This window comes from Moschus berezovskii, chromosome 10 (genome assembly GCF_049115385.1).
Source record: "Moschus berezovskii isolate FMDL1 chromosome 10, NW_MosBer_1.0, whole genome shotgun sequence".
Classification (NCBI taxonomy): Eukaryota; Metazoa; Chordata; class Mammalia; order Artiodactyla; family Moschidae; genus Moschus; species Moschus berezovskii.
In genome coordinates, this window is record NC_142469.1 from 74,559,060 (window position 1) to 74,575,069 (window position 16,010).

General features: G+C 38.4%; 1 protein-coding gene across 1 annotated transcript in view; it reads left to right on the forward strand.

Moving 5' to 3' along the window:
- The window catches only part of LAMA2 (laminin subunit alpha 2), a 710,698-nt gene that overhangs the window by 453,093 nt on the left and 241,595 nt on the right, over positions 1–16,010 (forward strand). The window contains exons 22-23 of the mRNA XM_088840739.1: positions 4,478–4,658; positions 10,716–10,852. Coding sequence (XP_088696865.1) covers positions 4,478–4,658; positions 10,716–10,852 — 318 coding nt within the window. The remainder of the gene's footprint in view (positions 1–4,477; positions 4,659–10,715; positions 10,853–16,010) is intronic.

Genomic DNA, 16,010 nt, shown 5'->3' on the forward strand with positions numbered 1-16,010 from the left:
CCACTGATCTGAACTTTGACTGACTTTTCATCATAATTAGTGACTGTTACATTACCACATTATAATTTTGTCCATGTATACAACAAACACAAGACACACATTTTCACACACTGGAAATTTACAACATGCACAAAAGAAGGTAGCATGTCTTCTACTATAAATGTTTGATCTCCCTTTTCACGGGCAAAACAAAACAAATGGTGGAAGGAAGGAATTTGGGAAGGGAGAGAGAGGAAGAGAGGAGCAGGGAGAGAGGAATAGGACCGAGGCCAAGATGCTGAGTACCAGGAGACAGGACTTGTCAGTGGAGAATCAGAGCTTATGTGAGAACTAAGGGTAGGGAATAGAAGAAGGAGATGGAGAAGGAGTAGGAAAAGAAGAGGTAAAAGAAGGAGGAAGGGGGATGGGAAAGGGAGGAAGATGAGGGAGGAAGGCAGAAGAACAAATTTATAGTTGTATTTCTTGCCTCTTTATTGACATTTTAAAAGAACTAGTTTTTATATTGGAATGCCTGAGTTCAAATCCCTGCTCCAACACTTCTGGTCCACCGTAAAACTGTTTCTTAGATCTTTTTGTAATTCAGCTTCTTCATCTGTAATAGGACCTACATCACAGAGTTTGTGTGTTGGCTCAGATCCTCCAAGGAGCAAATGCAAGAGATTTACTGGAGGAGACTCCAGTAAAGGGTGATGGGGATAGAGCATCATGTGCAGGGCAACTTCTGCTGAAATGTGGGTCTGTCCATGTTTGAGGAGAGAGGGAAAATAATATGGATAGAAAAGACTCACTGAATGCATTCTGCCCAAATCTCAAATTCTTGGCCATGCCAGTTGGGAGTGCCCAAGCAAAATTTACACATTGGAGGAGTCTTGGATGGGGCGGGAAAATTCTATTACTTCAGTGTACCTGTAATTGACTAGTAGAAGCGTGACTTGGTATGAGCTCCTCCACTAGATTCAAGAGAATGGAAGCTGGGGCTTGTCAATTAGTGACACTCCCACTGCAGGCTCCTTGCAGGAAGGTCTGCCCAGACACCTCTATGGCTGTCTCCAGGTTGTTGTGACAGGAGTGTATAAAACACACATCTGAAGAGTTTTTAGTAGTGATAGGCAGTGTTACTGTTGTTATTACTATTGTTATTAAGTGGAGAAATCTTTAAAAGAGATTATGTTTTTCAGAAATAAATGCATACATTTAGAGTAAAAGGAAGGGACAATAACTGATCACTATGTCTCCAAAATGGGCTTTCCCACATGGCTCAAGTGGTAAATAATCCTCCTGCCAGTGCAGGAGACTCAGGAGATGTGGGTTCAATCCCTGGGTCAGGAAGATTCCCTGGAGGAGGAACTCGCAACCGACTCCAATATTCTTGCCTGAAAAGTTCCATGGACAGAGAGAGGAGCCTAGTGGGCTGCAGTCCATGGGGTTGTGAAGAGTCAGACATGACTGACCATGAGCATGCAAAAATGTCTCCAAAACATAAATCCAGCAGAATTATTAACCCTTATTCATGCCCTCTTCCTACATATCCTACAGCACTGATGTATGGAGTGGTGGTTTGTCCTGAGACCACTTTTCCTCTGAGACAGTATATGTGACAGCTAAGAGCACAGACTCTGAAGCCAGCCTGGCTGACTTGGAATCCTGACTCCACAACTGGCTAGCTGCTGACCAAATTACTTGACCCTTCTGTGCCTCAGTTTCACCACTCTAAAAAGTTGATGATAATAACTATCTTTCAGGATTGTCTTGAGAATTTAAATGAGTTCACGTTTGCAAAGGGCTTTAGAAATGTTGCTTGGCACATGGCAAGAACAATATGTAAGTGCTAGTTTTTATTATTATCCCAAATGAGAATAAATTATATGAGCTCATCAAACTTCCCACTGAAACTAGGCAAGCACATGCTTCTCTATATGTTTCACCTCATTAATCTCAATTACTGACTAAGAATGTTCTTTAAAATTTGTTTACTACAGCGTTTTCCCTGGACTGTGAAATAAATTTTTGAACAATTTATTAAAAATTTTTTACTGAAATTTGGTAATGTTTGTTTTGGTATAACTGTGGCTCAGTTGATAAAGAATCTGCCTGCAATGCAAGAGACCCCGGTTTGATTCCTGGGCTAGGAAGATCCACTGGAGAAGGGATAGGTACCCACTCCAGTATTCTTGGGCTTCCCTGGTGGCTCAGCTGGTAAAGAATCCACCTGCAATGCAGGAGACCTGGGTTCGATCCCTGGGTTGGGAAGATCCCCTGGAGAGGGGAATAGCTACCCACTCCAGTATCCTAGCCTGGAAAATTCCATGGGCTGTATAGTCCATGGGGTCACAAAGAGTCGGACACAATTGAGCCACTTTGACTTTCCGGTTTTAAAACTACACTAGGTAAATATTAGAAAAGTAAGATAAAGACATTACTTATATATTTCTTTACATAATGAACTTTGGAATTTTTAAAATAAATAATAATTTGAAAGTTACTGTTTTGTTGGTCTATCCACTGAAGATATTTGTATAGATATAGATAGATATGCTAAGTAAAACAAACTTAGGAGGTAAAGATAAAGGTGAAGCACTATCTCTGCAATGCAATTCTAAGTCAAGAAAATTTAGGAAATAAAAACAAATGCAAAATATTACTTTTTTAAAAAAGTTTTATTATGTAATATTCTAGTCTTTTTTTCTATGTATATAAGTTTCTATTTGTGTCTGAGTGGTATGTGTGCCTTTGTGGGTATGTCATTAGAATCATAGTGTATATGTAATTTTGTATTCGGCTTTTTGAAATTTTATTTAATGCTATATTCTACTCATATTCATATCATTAAAACTGCTTCAAAGCAGGATTTTAATGATTTTATATATTTTATAACATGAATGCCTCATAATTTAATTTATTCAGCTTTTTCTCTAAATTGAACATTTAAGTACCTCTACAGTTGCTCATTATTATGATAAATAATCCTGTAATAAGCATGCATGCATTTTCTCAATTTCTGACTATTTCTCTAGGCCTGGTATTTAAAATTGTACACTGAATTGTTTTTTATGAATAAAAATATTATATTTTTTTTCCTATAATTAATTTCAAAATCAAGTATTAGGTCATTTGTTACAAGTGTCACACAATTTCTTTAATTATACAGTGAATCTGAATTAGAACTAAAAATAAAGTCAAGAACTAAAATAAAGAATTATTTATTTTATTTATTTTATAAAAACAAATAAAGAACTTAAAATAAAGGCAAGAACAAATGTAAAGATTAAAATGATTATCAACCATAATCAACCCATTTTAGATTTAAAAAGAAAGCTATTCTTAGCAACAATCATTTTAAGAGACTAATTTTCAGGATGATTTTGTTTTATAGGACTTATTTTTAATATTGTTAACAGTAATGACAAAAGTACATAATAAGGCTTAATCATTTCTCTTTTGGTGGCTCACATTAAATAGCAAGATTTATTTTTACCAAGAATAATTATTAAGTCTAATTTTCCAAAATAAGAATTAGTTTTACAAAGAAGTAATTACTGAGACTAATTTTCCAGATTAAAATATCATAATAATGTGACAAACTTCAGCTTAAAAGACAGCCCTGACATACTTTAAGTAGGATATGTGCTTTTCACTTTTCTGGTAGGAATGATTTTTAAACCATCAGCATTTCCTAGTGTAGTCATTCGAGGTCTGATAACACGCATTTCCAGAAAGTCAGCCAAAGCTAGTAATGCTGGACCATGGAAGGTCATTTGTTACAAATAGATAAGAGATATGCATATGAATAACTCATCAGAGATGAAAGTTTCCCTTCATCTACCTAATTTGGTGCTTTGATATGTGTTCTCACAAATCAACTTTGATTGTTAAGATGAAACCCAAGAAACTAGATGTTAGTTACACCAATTATTTTGTCAGTATAAGCATAACCGAAGAGTTACATTTATATAATGTGAGCCCCATAATGATGATTAGAAGTATTCATGGATATATGACAAAAATTAGACCCACTATAAGAGGAAAAAGATTTATTTTAACTTTAGGCTGCTGCCCAATAATATTGAAAGCATTTTTACCAAGTAAAATGACTTAAAAATATCTGAAAATAATCAATTGCGATTATTAGAAATGAAACCAAAATTTTCTTTAAATAGAATTGCCATCCTCACTTATTTCCACATTGCCATTAGAATCTTGAGATTTATAGGGAAAGACTGGTGAAAATATCACAGACTGAATGATAGCACCCTAATTCCACCAATAATCTCAATGAAATTTTAAAGTAATTGCACTTTTTTATGGACATCATAGAAAAAATCCACTAGATTAAATGACAGTCCAATTGTCATAACATCACTGAAGAACCTTTATAACCCACAGGCTCCCCTTTTCCCACCTGATCTTACAGTGCATCTAGTGCCATTGTGAATTAATTGATTTAAATTGAATTTTTCTCATTCTGCTTCTATGCCAGCCTGAGACCTTTGGCCTCCAATCAGCAAGGGGGTGTATCCCCTGCAACTGCAATTCCTTTGGGTCCAAATCATTTGACTGTGAAGAGAGTGGTCAATGTTGGTGCCAGCCAGGAGTAACAGGAAAGAAATGTGATCGCTGTGCCCACGGCTATTTCAACTTCCAAGAAGGCGGATGCACAGGTCTGTAAATGAGACTAAGCTCAATGCATTCATTACCTGGTTTTGGTATTTAGGCGTCTGTAGTAGTTTGTTACGAGATTAAAGGAAATACACCAGGACAAAAGGCAAACATATACTACAAAAAAAAATGCTTAACCTAATGCTTTACATATGTTTTTAATAAGTTAAAGGAAATACATTGTAATTTGAAACACTGCCCTATAAATAGCTGTGCGTGCAATAAAAATCCATCATAGGATCCCAATTCTGCTGTCTCCCTCCGTTTGTGACCTCTGTTCAACCAGTCACTCAAAGGCTACTGCAGCTTAAAAGAGATGTTCAGTTTTTCTGATGCCAATGTTCAGTTCAGTTCAGTCGCTCAGTCGTGTCCGACTCTCCACGACCCCATGAATCACAGCACGCTAGGCCTCCCTGTCCATCACCAACTCCCGGAGTACACTCAAACTCATGTCCACAGAGTCAGTGATGCCATCCAGCCATCTCATTCTCTGTCGTCCCCTTCTCCTCCCGCCCCCAACCTTTCCCAGTATCACAGTCTTTTCCAGTGAGTCAACTCGTCGCATGAGGTGGCCAAAGTATTGCAGTTTCAGCTTTAGTATCAGTCCCTCCAATGAACATCCAGGATTGATCTCCTTTAGGATGGACTGGTTGGATCTCCTTGCAGTCCAAGGGACTCTCAAGAGTCTTCTCCAACACCACAGTTCAAAAGCATCGATTCTTCAAACTTTACTCCCAAGCTAATATAGTTCAATTTTCCCTTTTCCTGTTGCAAAATTGGTACAATGATCAGGGAAGTTAATATCTTTTTCTGGTACGGTAAAAACAAAACAAAAAAAAAATGTTTTCATCCACTTTCAGGTGCCTTGAAAACTATGATGTTCTGAGAGAGCAATAGATTGGCTGTAGATGTTTGTTAGTTCCAGAGAAAATGTAAGCTGGGGTTGCTAACCATGGCTCCCTCAAGCAGGGTTCTCATGTGTCCAGCCACAGCCTTCCTACAGATCCTGAATTAAGAAAATAGGAAATAACACTACAGAAGAAAGTAAAGTTTGAGCATTTGCCTTGATTTTATGCTACTAAGTTGGAATCGACCTCTATTCCAACAATCACTTGGTTGAGTATTACTCTTATTTACTAAACTCAGTAGTACAACATTGATGATACTCGTAAGCTTTCAGAACATGATAAATACATGGCAAGATTTTAAGACGTGATTATTGACTACTGAAGCAAATTGTATAAGGGGTGGGAACAATAATATTAAAAGCCAATACCCTTAAATTATTCTCAACCACTTCTGATGAACAGTTTTTATCATAAATTAAGCCATTATAAATTACTCTGAATATTATTATTGTAGATCTTCTAAGAATCTATATATAATCTCTAAGAAATATCTGTATTTACTGAAAAGTGTATAAGGCTGCATTTTAAAATATACTCTATTCTTTATAAATACAACTGTCACTAGCATATTTACTTAATATTAATTGAAGAAAAAGTGATACAAATTCAAATATATCCACTACCAGAAATTATAAATATCAAAAACATTATTTTAAAATGATGAAATGATGATCACATTTTAGAAATGCAAACTTCGTAGCATTCTAAGCCAGAGAAGCAGAACAGAAAAAAAAATTTTTAAAGCATAAAACAGACAGAGTAGCATTCTGGTTGAAAACATGACTCTCACCAAAGAGCCTGGATTTGTTTAGTGGCTCTCCCACTTCAGATATGTGGGTTCAATCCCTGGGTCAGCAAGATCCCCTGGAGGAGGGCATGGCAACCCACTCCAGTATCCTTGCCAGGAGAATCCCATGGACAGAAGAGTCTGGTGGGCTATGGTCCATAGGGTCTCAAAGAGTCAGACATAACTGAAGCAACTTATCACTGCACACCACCAACAATTAGTTATATGAACTTGACTGAGTGATCTCACCTCACTGTACCCTGCAAATTTCATCTATTAGGAAAATAATAGTATCTGCCTCACTTGGGTTTTGTAAGAATTAGGTGAGTTAATGGCTATCTACTACTGTGGGTAAGAGTCCCTTAGAAGAAATGGAGTAGCCCTCATAGTCAACAAAAGAGTCTGAAATGCAGTACTTGGATGCAATCTCAAAAACGACAAAATGATCTCTGTTCGTTTCCAAGGCAAACCATTCAATATCACAGTAATCCAAGCCTATGCCCCAACCAGTAGTGCTGAAAAACTGAAGCTGAACAGTTCTATGAAGACCTACAAGACCTCCTAGAACTAACACCCAAAAAAGATGTCCTTTTCATTATAGGGAACTGAAATGAAAAAGTATGAAGTCAAGAGATACCTGGAGTAACAGGCAAATTTGACCTTGTAATACAAAATGAAGTAGGTCAAAGGCTAACGGAGTTTTGCCAAGAGAGCCCATTGCTCATAACAAACACCCTCTTCCAACAACACAAGAGAAGACTCTACACATGGACATCACCTGATGGTCAATACTGAAATCAGATAGATTATATAATTTGCAGTCAAAGATGGAGAAGCTGTATACAGTCAGCAAAAATAAGACTGGGAGCTGACTGTGGCTCAGATCATGAACTCCTTATTGCCAAATTCAGACTTAAATTGAAGAAAGTAGGGAAAACTGCTACACCATTCAGGTATGACTAAAACCAAATCCCTTACAATTATACAGTGGAAGTGAGAAATAGATTCAAGGAATTAGATGTGAGAGTGGCTAAAGAACTGTGGATGGAGGTTCATGACATTGTACATGAGGCAGAGATCAAGACCATCCTCAAGAAAAAGAAATGCAAAAAGGCAAAATGTTTGTCTGAGGAGGCCTTACAAATAGCTGAGAAAAGAAGAGAAGCTAAAGGCATAGAAGAAAAATAAAGATATACCCATTTGAATGCAGGGTTCCAAACAATAACAAGGAGAGATAAGAAAGCCTTCCTCAGTGATCAGTGCAAAGAAATAGAGGAAAGCACTTAAATGGGAAACACTAGAGATCTCTTCAAGAAAATTAGAGATACCAAGGGAACATTTCATGCAAAGATGGGCACAGTAAAGGACAGAAATGGTATGGACCTAACAGAAACAGAAGATATTAAGAAGAGGTGGCAAGAATATACAGAAGAACTGTACAAAAAGAGATCTTCATGACCAAGATAATCATGATGGTTTGATCACTCACCTAGAGCCAGATATCCTGAAATGTGAAGTCAAGCGGGCCTTAGGAAGCATCACTATGAACAAAACTAGTGGAGGTGATGGAGTTCCAATGGAGCTATTTTAAATCCTGAATGATGATGCTGTGAAAATGTTGTACTTCATATGTCAGCAAATTTGGAAAACTCAGCAGTGGCAAGACTGGAAAAGGTCAGTGTTCATTCCATCCCCAAAGAAAGGCAATACCAAGGAATGCTCAAACTACCACACAATTGCACTCATCTCACATGCTAGCAAAGTAATGCCTAAAATTGTCCAAGTCAGGCTTCAACAGTGCATGAACCGTAAACTTCCAGATGTTCAAGCTGGATTTAGAAAAGGCAGAGAAACCAGAGATCAAATTGCCGACATCTGCTGAATCATCGAAAAAGCAAGAGAGTTCCAGAGAAACATCTACCTCTGTTTTATGACTACATCAAAGCCTTTAACTGTATGGATCACAACAAACTGTGGAAAATTCTTAAAAGAGATGGGAATGCCAGACCACATGACCTGCTTCCTAAGAAGTCTATATGCAGGTCAGGAAGCAACAGTTAGAACTGAACATGGAACAACAGACTGATTCCAAATTGGACAAGGAATATATCAAGGCCGTATATTGTCACCCTACTTATTTAACTTTTATACAGTGTACATCATGTGAAATGCTGGGCTGGATGAAGCACAAGCTGGACTCAAGCTCGCCAGGAGAAATATCAATAACTTCAGATATGCAGATGACACCACCCTTATGGCAGAAAGTGAAGAAGAACTAAAGAGCCCCTTGATGAAAGTGAAAGAGGAGAGTGAAGAAGGTGGCTTAAAACTCAACATTCAGAAAACTGAAATCATGGCATCCAGTCCCATCACTTCATGGCAAATAGATGGGGAGAGAATGGAAACAGACTTTATTTTGGGGCTCCAAAATCACTGCAGATGATGACTGCAGCCATGAAATTTAAGACGCTTGCTCTTTGGAAGAAAAGCTATGTCCAACCTAGAGAACATATTAAAAAGCAGAGATAGTACATTGCCAACAAGGTCTGTCTAGTCAAAGCTATGAATTTTTCAGTAGTCATGTACGGATATAAGAGTTGGATTATAAAGAAAGTTGAGCACCAAAGAATTGATGCTTTTGAACTGTGGTGTTGGAGGAAACTCTTGAGAGTCTCTTGGACTGTAAGGAGACCCAACCAGTCCATCCTAAAAGAAATCAGTCCTGAGTATTCATTGGAAGGACTGATGCTAAAGCTGAAACTCCAATACTTTGGCCACCTGATGGGAAGAACTGACTCATTGGAAAAGACCCTGATGCTGGGGAAGATTGAAGGTGGGAGAAGACGGGGACGACAGAGGATGAAATGGTTGTGTGGCATCACTAACTCAATGGACATGAGTCTGAGTAAGCTCTGGGAGTTGGTGATGGACAAGAAAGCTTGGCATGCTGCAGTCCGTGGGGTCACAAAGAGTCCAACTGAACTGAACTGAATGGCCATAAAGTATCATTTGAAATATAGCAGTGTATACATGTCCATCTCAAACTCCCTAACTGAATGGTTAATTTCTATTTGCAAGTAATGATTCAAACTGTCCCAAGACATTGTTTAGCCCATAAATTTAAGCATATTGTGAAACATTTTTTTCTTAGTAAGTGGTACATATAAAGTAAGTTATTTGGCTTAAAATCAGCAACAACAATAATAATAATAAAAACAATGGCTAACATTTATGTCAAGTGTTGTGCTAAACATTTTTCACAGCTGGGGTAGAAGCCAGTGAGCAATGATAAATGTGATCCCTTGAATAGTGAACTTAAACATCCTAAATGTATTTTTAAAGAATTTAATCATCATGTGACTAACTAAAAGATTTCTTATAACATTAGTCTTCTATTTGAATCTGAGTATTTGATGGCATTTTTCTTTCACTTCTTGATTTGAAGTGGTGCAGTAAAAATTACTCAGCAACTGAGTCAATTATAGCTAATAAATGGCCTGCCTTCCTTGTCTTGGATGGCTTTGAAGATCTCAGATCTTTTTGTTTTTCTTCAGACCTTATTTTTGCATTCTTTGAGAATGTGTAATGGACAAGGATGTTTGCATTCTTCACAGGAAGGAAATATTAATCTAAAGATCATGGAAAAATTAGTTAGGAACTTGGTGGTGGTTTAGTCGCTAAGTTGTATCTGACTCTTGTGACTCCATGGACTCCTCTGTCCATGGAATTCTCCAGGCCAAAATACTGGAGTGGGTTGCCATTTCCTTCTCCAGGGGATCTTCCCGACTCACCAACTCAGGAATTGAACCCTGATCTCTTGCATTGCAGGCAGATTCTAAAAACAACTGAGCTATGAGGGAAGCCCATAGTTATGTTTAGTTATGAACTTAAAACAATTTAACCTTGGTCGTATTTAAATATAAGGGAATACAGTTAACAGGAAATCTGATACATCAGTTCTTTTTATCCTTAATCAAAAAGCTAAAAATGTTTGACATTTTTAAGCTATTAATGAAATCAGTATATATTTACTGAACACCACTCTGATGTACACTGTACTTGTGTGCATGTGTGCTCAGTCACTTCAGTCACGTCTGACTCCTTGCAACCCTGTAGACCATAGCCCAGGCTCTACTGTCCATGGGATTCTCCAGGCCAAAATACTGGAGTGGGTTGCCGTGCCCTCCTCCTGGGGAATTATAGTGTACTATGATATGAAAAATGAATGAGGTAAGTTGTCATTTTCAAGGATCTTTAACTATAGTATGGAAAATAAAACAGCATAAATCACAGAGAAACCCACAAGCATAAAATTCAACAGTTTATATCAATTTTTTTCTTTTTTAATCCTTTTACCTGTGAAGCTTGTGACTGTTCCCATCTGGGTAATAACTGTGACCCAAAGACTGGTCGATGCATTTGCCCACCCAATACCATTGGAGAGAAATGTTCTAAATGTGCACCTCGTAGCTGGGGCCACAGCATCACCACTGGTTGTAAGGTGAGTGAATTGCTTTATTTCATCTCATAGTATCATTTAAGGATTTCTATTTTGGTAGAACTCTGTAGTCGGGCATTTCAAGAGTCAATATTACAAAACGGTACAGATCTATTGCTGTAGCGTGATTGCAGGAATCGATCACTATCTTACATTTTACTTGCAGGAAAGATGATTAAAGTAAGTACATATTTACACAGCTTCATCCAAGATACTTTCAAAAAAGGAGGACAAAGAACCAAAAATTCTAAAACTAGAAACATCTCTAACTTCATACCTACACACAATGAAATGTTAATATATCTCCAAAGTACAAGGAAATTAAGAATGAATTTTTTTTTAAATTTATTTTATTGGAGGCAAATTACCTTACATTAATATATTGGTTGGTTTTGCTATACATTGACATGAATCTGCCCCGGGTATACATGTGTTCTCCCTCCCAAACCCCCCTCACTCCTCCCTCCTCCCCACATCCTCCCTCCATGTCATCCCCGTGCACCAGCCCCAAGCATCCTGTATCATGCGTCGAACCTGGACTGGTCACTTATGATAATATACATGCTACAATGCCGTTCTCCCCAATCATTCCACCTTCACCCTCTCCCACAGAGTCCCAAAGACTGTTCTATATGCCTATGTCTCTTTTGCAGTCTCGTATACAGGGTTCAGGTTACCATCTTTCTAAATTCCATATATATGCATTAGTATACTGTATTGATGTTTTTCTTTCTGGCTTACTTCACTCTGTATAATTGGCTCCAATTTCATCCACCTCATTAAAACTGATTCAAATGCATTCTTTTTGATGGCTGAAAAATACTCCATTGTGTATATGTACCAAAGCTTTCTTATCCATTCGTCTGCAGATGGACATCTAGGTTGCTTCCATGTCCTGGCTATTATAAACAGTGCTGCAATGAACATTGGAGTACATGTGTCTCTTTCCATTCTGGTTTCCTCGGTGTGTATGCCCAGGAGGGCGATTGCTGGATCATATGGCAGTTCTATTTCCAGTTTTTTGAGGAATCTCCACACTGTTCTCCATAGTGGCTGTACTAGTTTGCATTCCCACCAACAGTGTAAGAGGATTCCCTTTTCTCCACACCCTCTCCAGCATTTATTGCATGTAGACTTTTGGATAGCAGCCATTCTGACTGGTGTGAAATGGTATCTCATTGTGGTTTTGATTTGCATTTCTCTGATTATGAGGGATGTTGAGCATTTTTAAGAATGAATTTTTTTTTAAATCCACAAGAATTCCCCCAAAATTTTACCTAGATATTAGTTTTCAAGAGCTAGTTGAGAGGATACTGAAGTCATTTAAACAACCTATGCTGCTGCTGCTGCTGCTAAGTCACTTCAGTCATGTCCGACTCTGTGTGACCCCCATAAACAGCAGCCCACCAGGCTCCCCCATCCCGGGGATTCTCCAGGCAAGAACACTGGAGCGGGTTGCCATTTCCTTCTCCAATGTGTGAAGGTGAAAAGTGAAAGTGAAGTCGCTCAGTCATGTCTGACTCATAGCTTACAAAATTCCCCATTTTTTTCCATGAGTGAACCATAGTAAGTGATATGACCAGACTCACATTTAGAGAAATCTATATACAAGCTAGTGGAGGTGATGGAATTCCAGTTGAGGTATTTCAAATCCTGAAAATGATGCTGTGAAAGTGCTACACTCAATATGCCAGCAAATCTGGAAAACTCTGCAGTGGCCACAGGACTGGAAAAGGTCAGTCTTCATTCTAATCCCAAAGAAAGGCAATGCCAAAGAATGCTCAAACTACTGCACAAATGCATTCATCTCACATGCTAATAAAGTCATGCTCAAAATTCTCCAAGCCAGGCTTCAGCAATATGTGAACCATGAACTTCCAGATGTTCAAGCAGGTTTTAGAAAAGGCAGAGGCACCAGAGATCAAATTGCCAACATCCGCTGGATCATGGAGAAAGCAAGAGAGTTCCAGAAAAACATCTATTTCTGCTTCATTGACTATGCCAAAGCCTTTGACGGTGTGGATCACAATAACCTGTGGAACATTCTGAAAGAGATGGGAATACCAGACCACCTGACCTGCCTCTTGAGAAACCTGTATGCAGGTCAGGAAGCAACAGTTAGAACTGGACATGGAACAACAGACTGGTTCCATTAGGAAAAGGAGTACGTCAAGCTTGTGTATTGTCACCCTGCTTGTTTAACTTATATGCAGAGTACATCATGAGGAATGCTGGGCTGGAAGAAGCACAAGCTGGAATCAAGATTGCCAGGAGAAATATCAATAACCTCAGATATGCAGATGACACCACCCTTATGGCAGAAAGGGAAGAGGAACTCAAAAGCCTCTTGATGAAAGTGAAAGAGGAGAGTGAAAAGGTTGGCTTGAAGCTCACCATTCAGAAAACGAAGATCATGGCATCTGGTCCCATCACTTCATGGGAAATAGATGGGGAAACAGTGGAAACAGTGTCAGACATTATTTTTGGGGGCTCCAAAATCACTGCAGATGCTGCTTGCAGCCATGAAATTAAAAGACGCTTATTCCTTGGAAGGAAAGTTATGACCAACCTAGATAGTATATTAAAAAGCAGAGACATTACTTTGCCAACCAAGGTCCGTCTAGTCAAGGCTATGGTTTTCCTGTGGTCATGTATGGATGTGAGAGTTGGACTATAAAGAAAGCTGAGTGCCACAGAATTGATGCTTTTGAGCTGTGGTGCTGGAGAAGACTCTTGAGAGTCCCTTGGACTGCAAGGATATCCAGCCAGTCCATTCTAAAGGAGATCGATCCTGGGTGTTCATTGGAAGGACTGATGCTAAAGCTGAAACTCCAATACTTTGGCCACCTCATGTGACGAGCTGACTCACTGGAAAAGACTCTGATGCTCGGAGGGATTGGGGGTGGGAGGAGACAGGGACGACAGAGAATGAGATGGCTGGATGGCATCACCAACTCGATGGACATGAGTTTGAGTTAACTCCAAGAGTTGGTGATGGACAGGGAGGCCTGGTGTGCTGTGATTCATGGGGTCGCAAAGAGTCAGACATGACTGAGCGACTGAACTGAACTGAGCTGAACTGATACCGCTTCAGGGTAAAAGGTTTCTTATAAGGCTGTTGCAAAAATGTTGGTGAGAGTTGATAGAATCTTGTGTGTGTGTGTGCTAGGTCATTTGAGTCATTTGGGACCCCATGAACTGTAGCCTATGAGGCCCCTCTGTCCATGGGATTCTCCAGGCAAGAACGTTGGAATGGGTTGCCATACCCTCTTCCAGGATACCTTCCCAACCCAGGGATCGAACCTGTGTATCCTGTGGCTCCTGCATTGCAGGCAGATTCTTTACCACTGAGCTACCAGGGAAGCCCCATAGCATCTTGGCCTCAATTATCCACTAGTGTTTAGAGGGCAGGTTAAGTTACAACTCATGACTGAATAAAATATGGCTGAATTCATTTATTTAAGGAATAAGAAATCGAAGGCTTAGGGATGACTGCCTGGTTTTGCTTTGCAACAGATGATGGATGAATGCAGACCAAGTAAAGTTTTTTCAATAATTTTTTTTATTTATGTTATTTTAGCTATTTTTGGCTGTGCTGGGTCTTTGTTGCTGTGGGCGGGCTTTCTCTAGTTGCAGCAAGTGAGGGCTGCTTACTCATTGCGGAATGCAGGTTTCTCATTGCAGCGGCTTCTCTTGTGGAACACGGGCTCTAGGGTGCACAGGCTACTGAGCTCAGTAGCTACCACTCTAGGGCTCTAGAGTGCAGGCTCAGTAGTTGTGGTCCACAGGCTTAGTCACTCCATGGCATGTGGGATCTTCCTGGACCAGGGAAACTAACCTGCGTCGTATGCATTGCAAAGCGGACTCTTAACCACTGGACTACCAGGGAAGACCCTAGGCCAAGTTTTTTTTTTTTTTTAATATTTATGTGTTTTATATCACTACATTTACTGATTATTGAGTAAATACTATGTTGACTGAAGTCTATTGAAAGTTTTTAATTACTTTGAACCACTGTTACAAATCTAAATTTCTGAATAGCTAAACACTTCATCATTATGAACAATACAAACAATTTCTAGAGCCCTCACAATTATTTAAGAGGATGTATTCTACTATTTAAAACCTTGTATGACTATAATCTAAATGAACAGTGATTTTTGTGATTTATAGCTTTCCTTTCTTTGTGTCATGGATAATTTCTCTGTGCTGAGGTGTGAGCACACACATCATTTGAGCCTTTATTGAAGTAGAATATAAAGCCTGCCATCTTTCACTAGCAGAGGAGCAGTGCATAAATCCTCTATTGCTAAACAAACATTACAGCTAATTATGATTTAAGTTTCATGTTGGCTATAGTGTCATCTAAACATATGGTTAATTGTCTCATTTGTTCTCTACTATAACTTCCTGAATAAACTTCCCAATTTGAAAAGGTCCCAATTTTTTGACTGGTTTTTAAGAATTAATGCTTTCATTTTATATAATAAATTGAGAAATAGACATTTCATATTTTAAAGTCTAAAGAAAGTTATTTTAGTTAATAAAGTCTAATACATTTATTTTAGTTAAATATATCATAAGACAGTTTTAAAATTTATTACATGATTATAGTTTCCATAACATATCGTAGATTTACATTTCTGATTATGGCCAATTTTGTTTAAATAAATAAGGAAAAATTACGTAAGTGGATAAGTCAATCATCCTTATTTTGAATTCTCATTCTACATCTGATCTTCTATAAGAACAAGTTACTTGGCATGATGACATTGCTTTGTTCTGTGCTTTTGAAACTATGGCAATGTTTGTAGTGTAATAAATAATCACTTTTAGTCCTTTGAGTTTAACATAACTTTTAGCAGCATCCTACACTGCAGGCCTTTTTACTGGAGAACAGTGAAGACAGAAAAATAATCATAAAGATACCAAAAATAAGGCCAGGTGATATTTTAACATCAGAATCTGAGAAGATACTTTACCAAACATTTGGACAGGAAAGAGATGTGATTGTACATCACATCCTGGAAAGAGGTGTCCCAATATTCATTTGTTGGCAGGAGCAGAGGCAGGAATTGCTTTAGTAGTGGTGGATGTAAGAATTGAGCTGAGCAATGAAAGTATGAGAAATGCCAAGTGAGATCCAGCCAGACTTGGATCT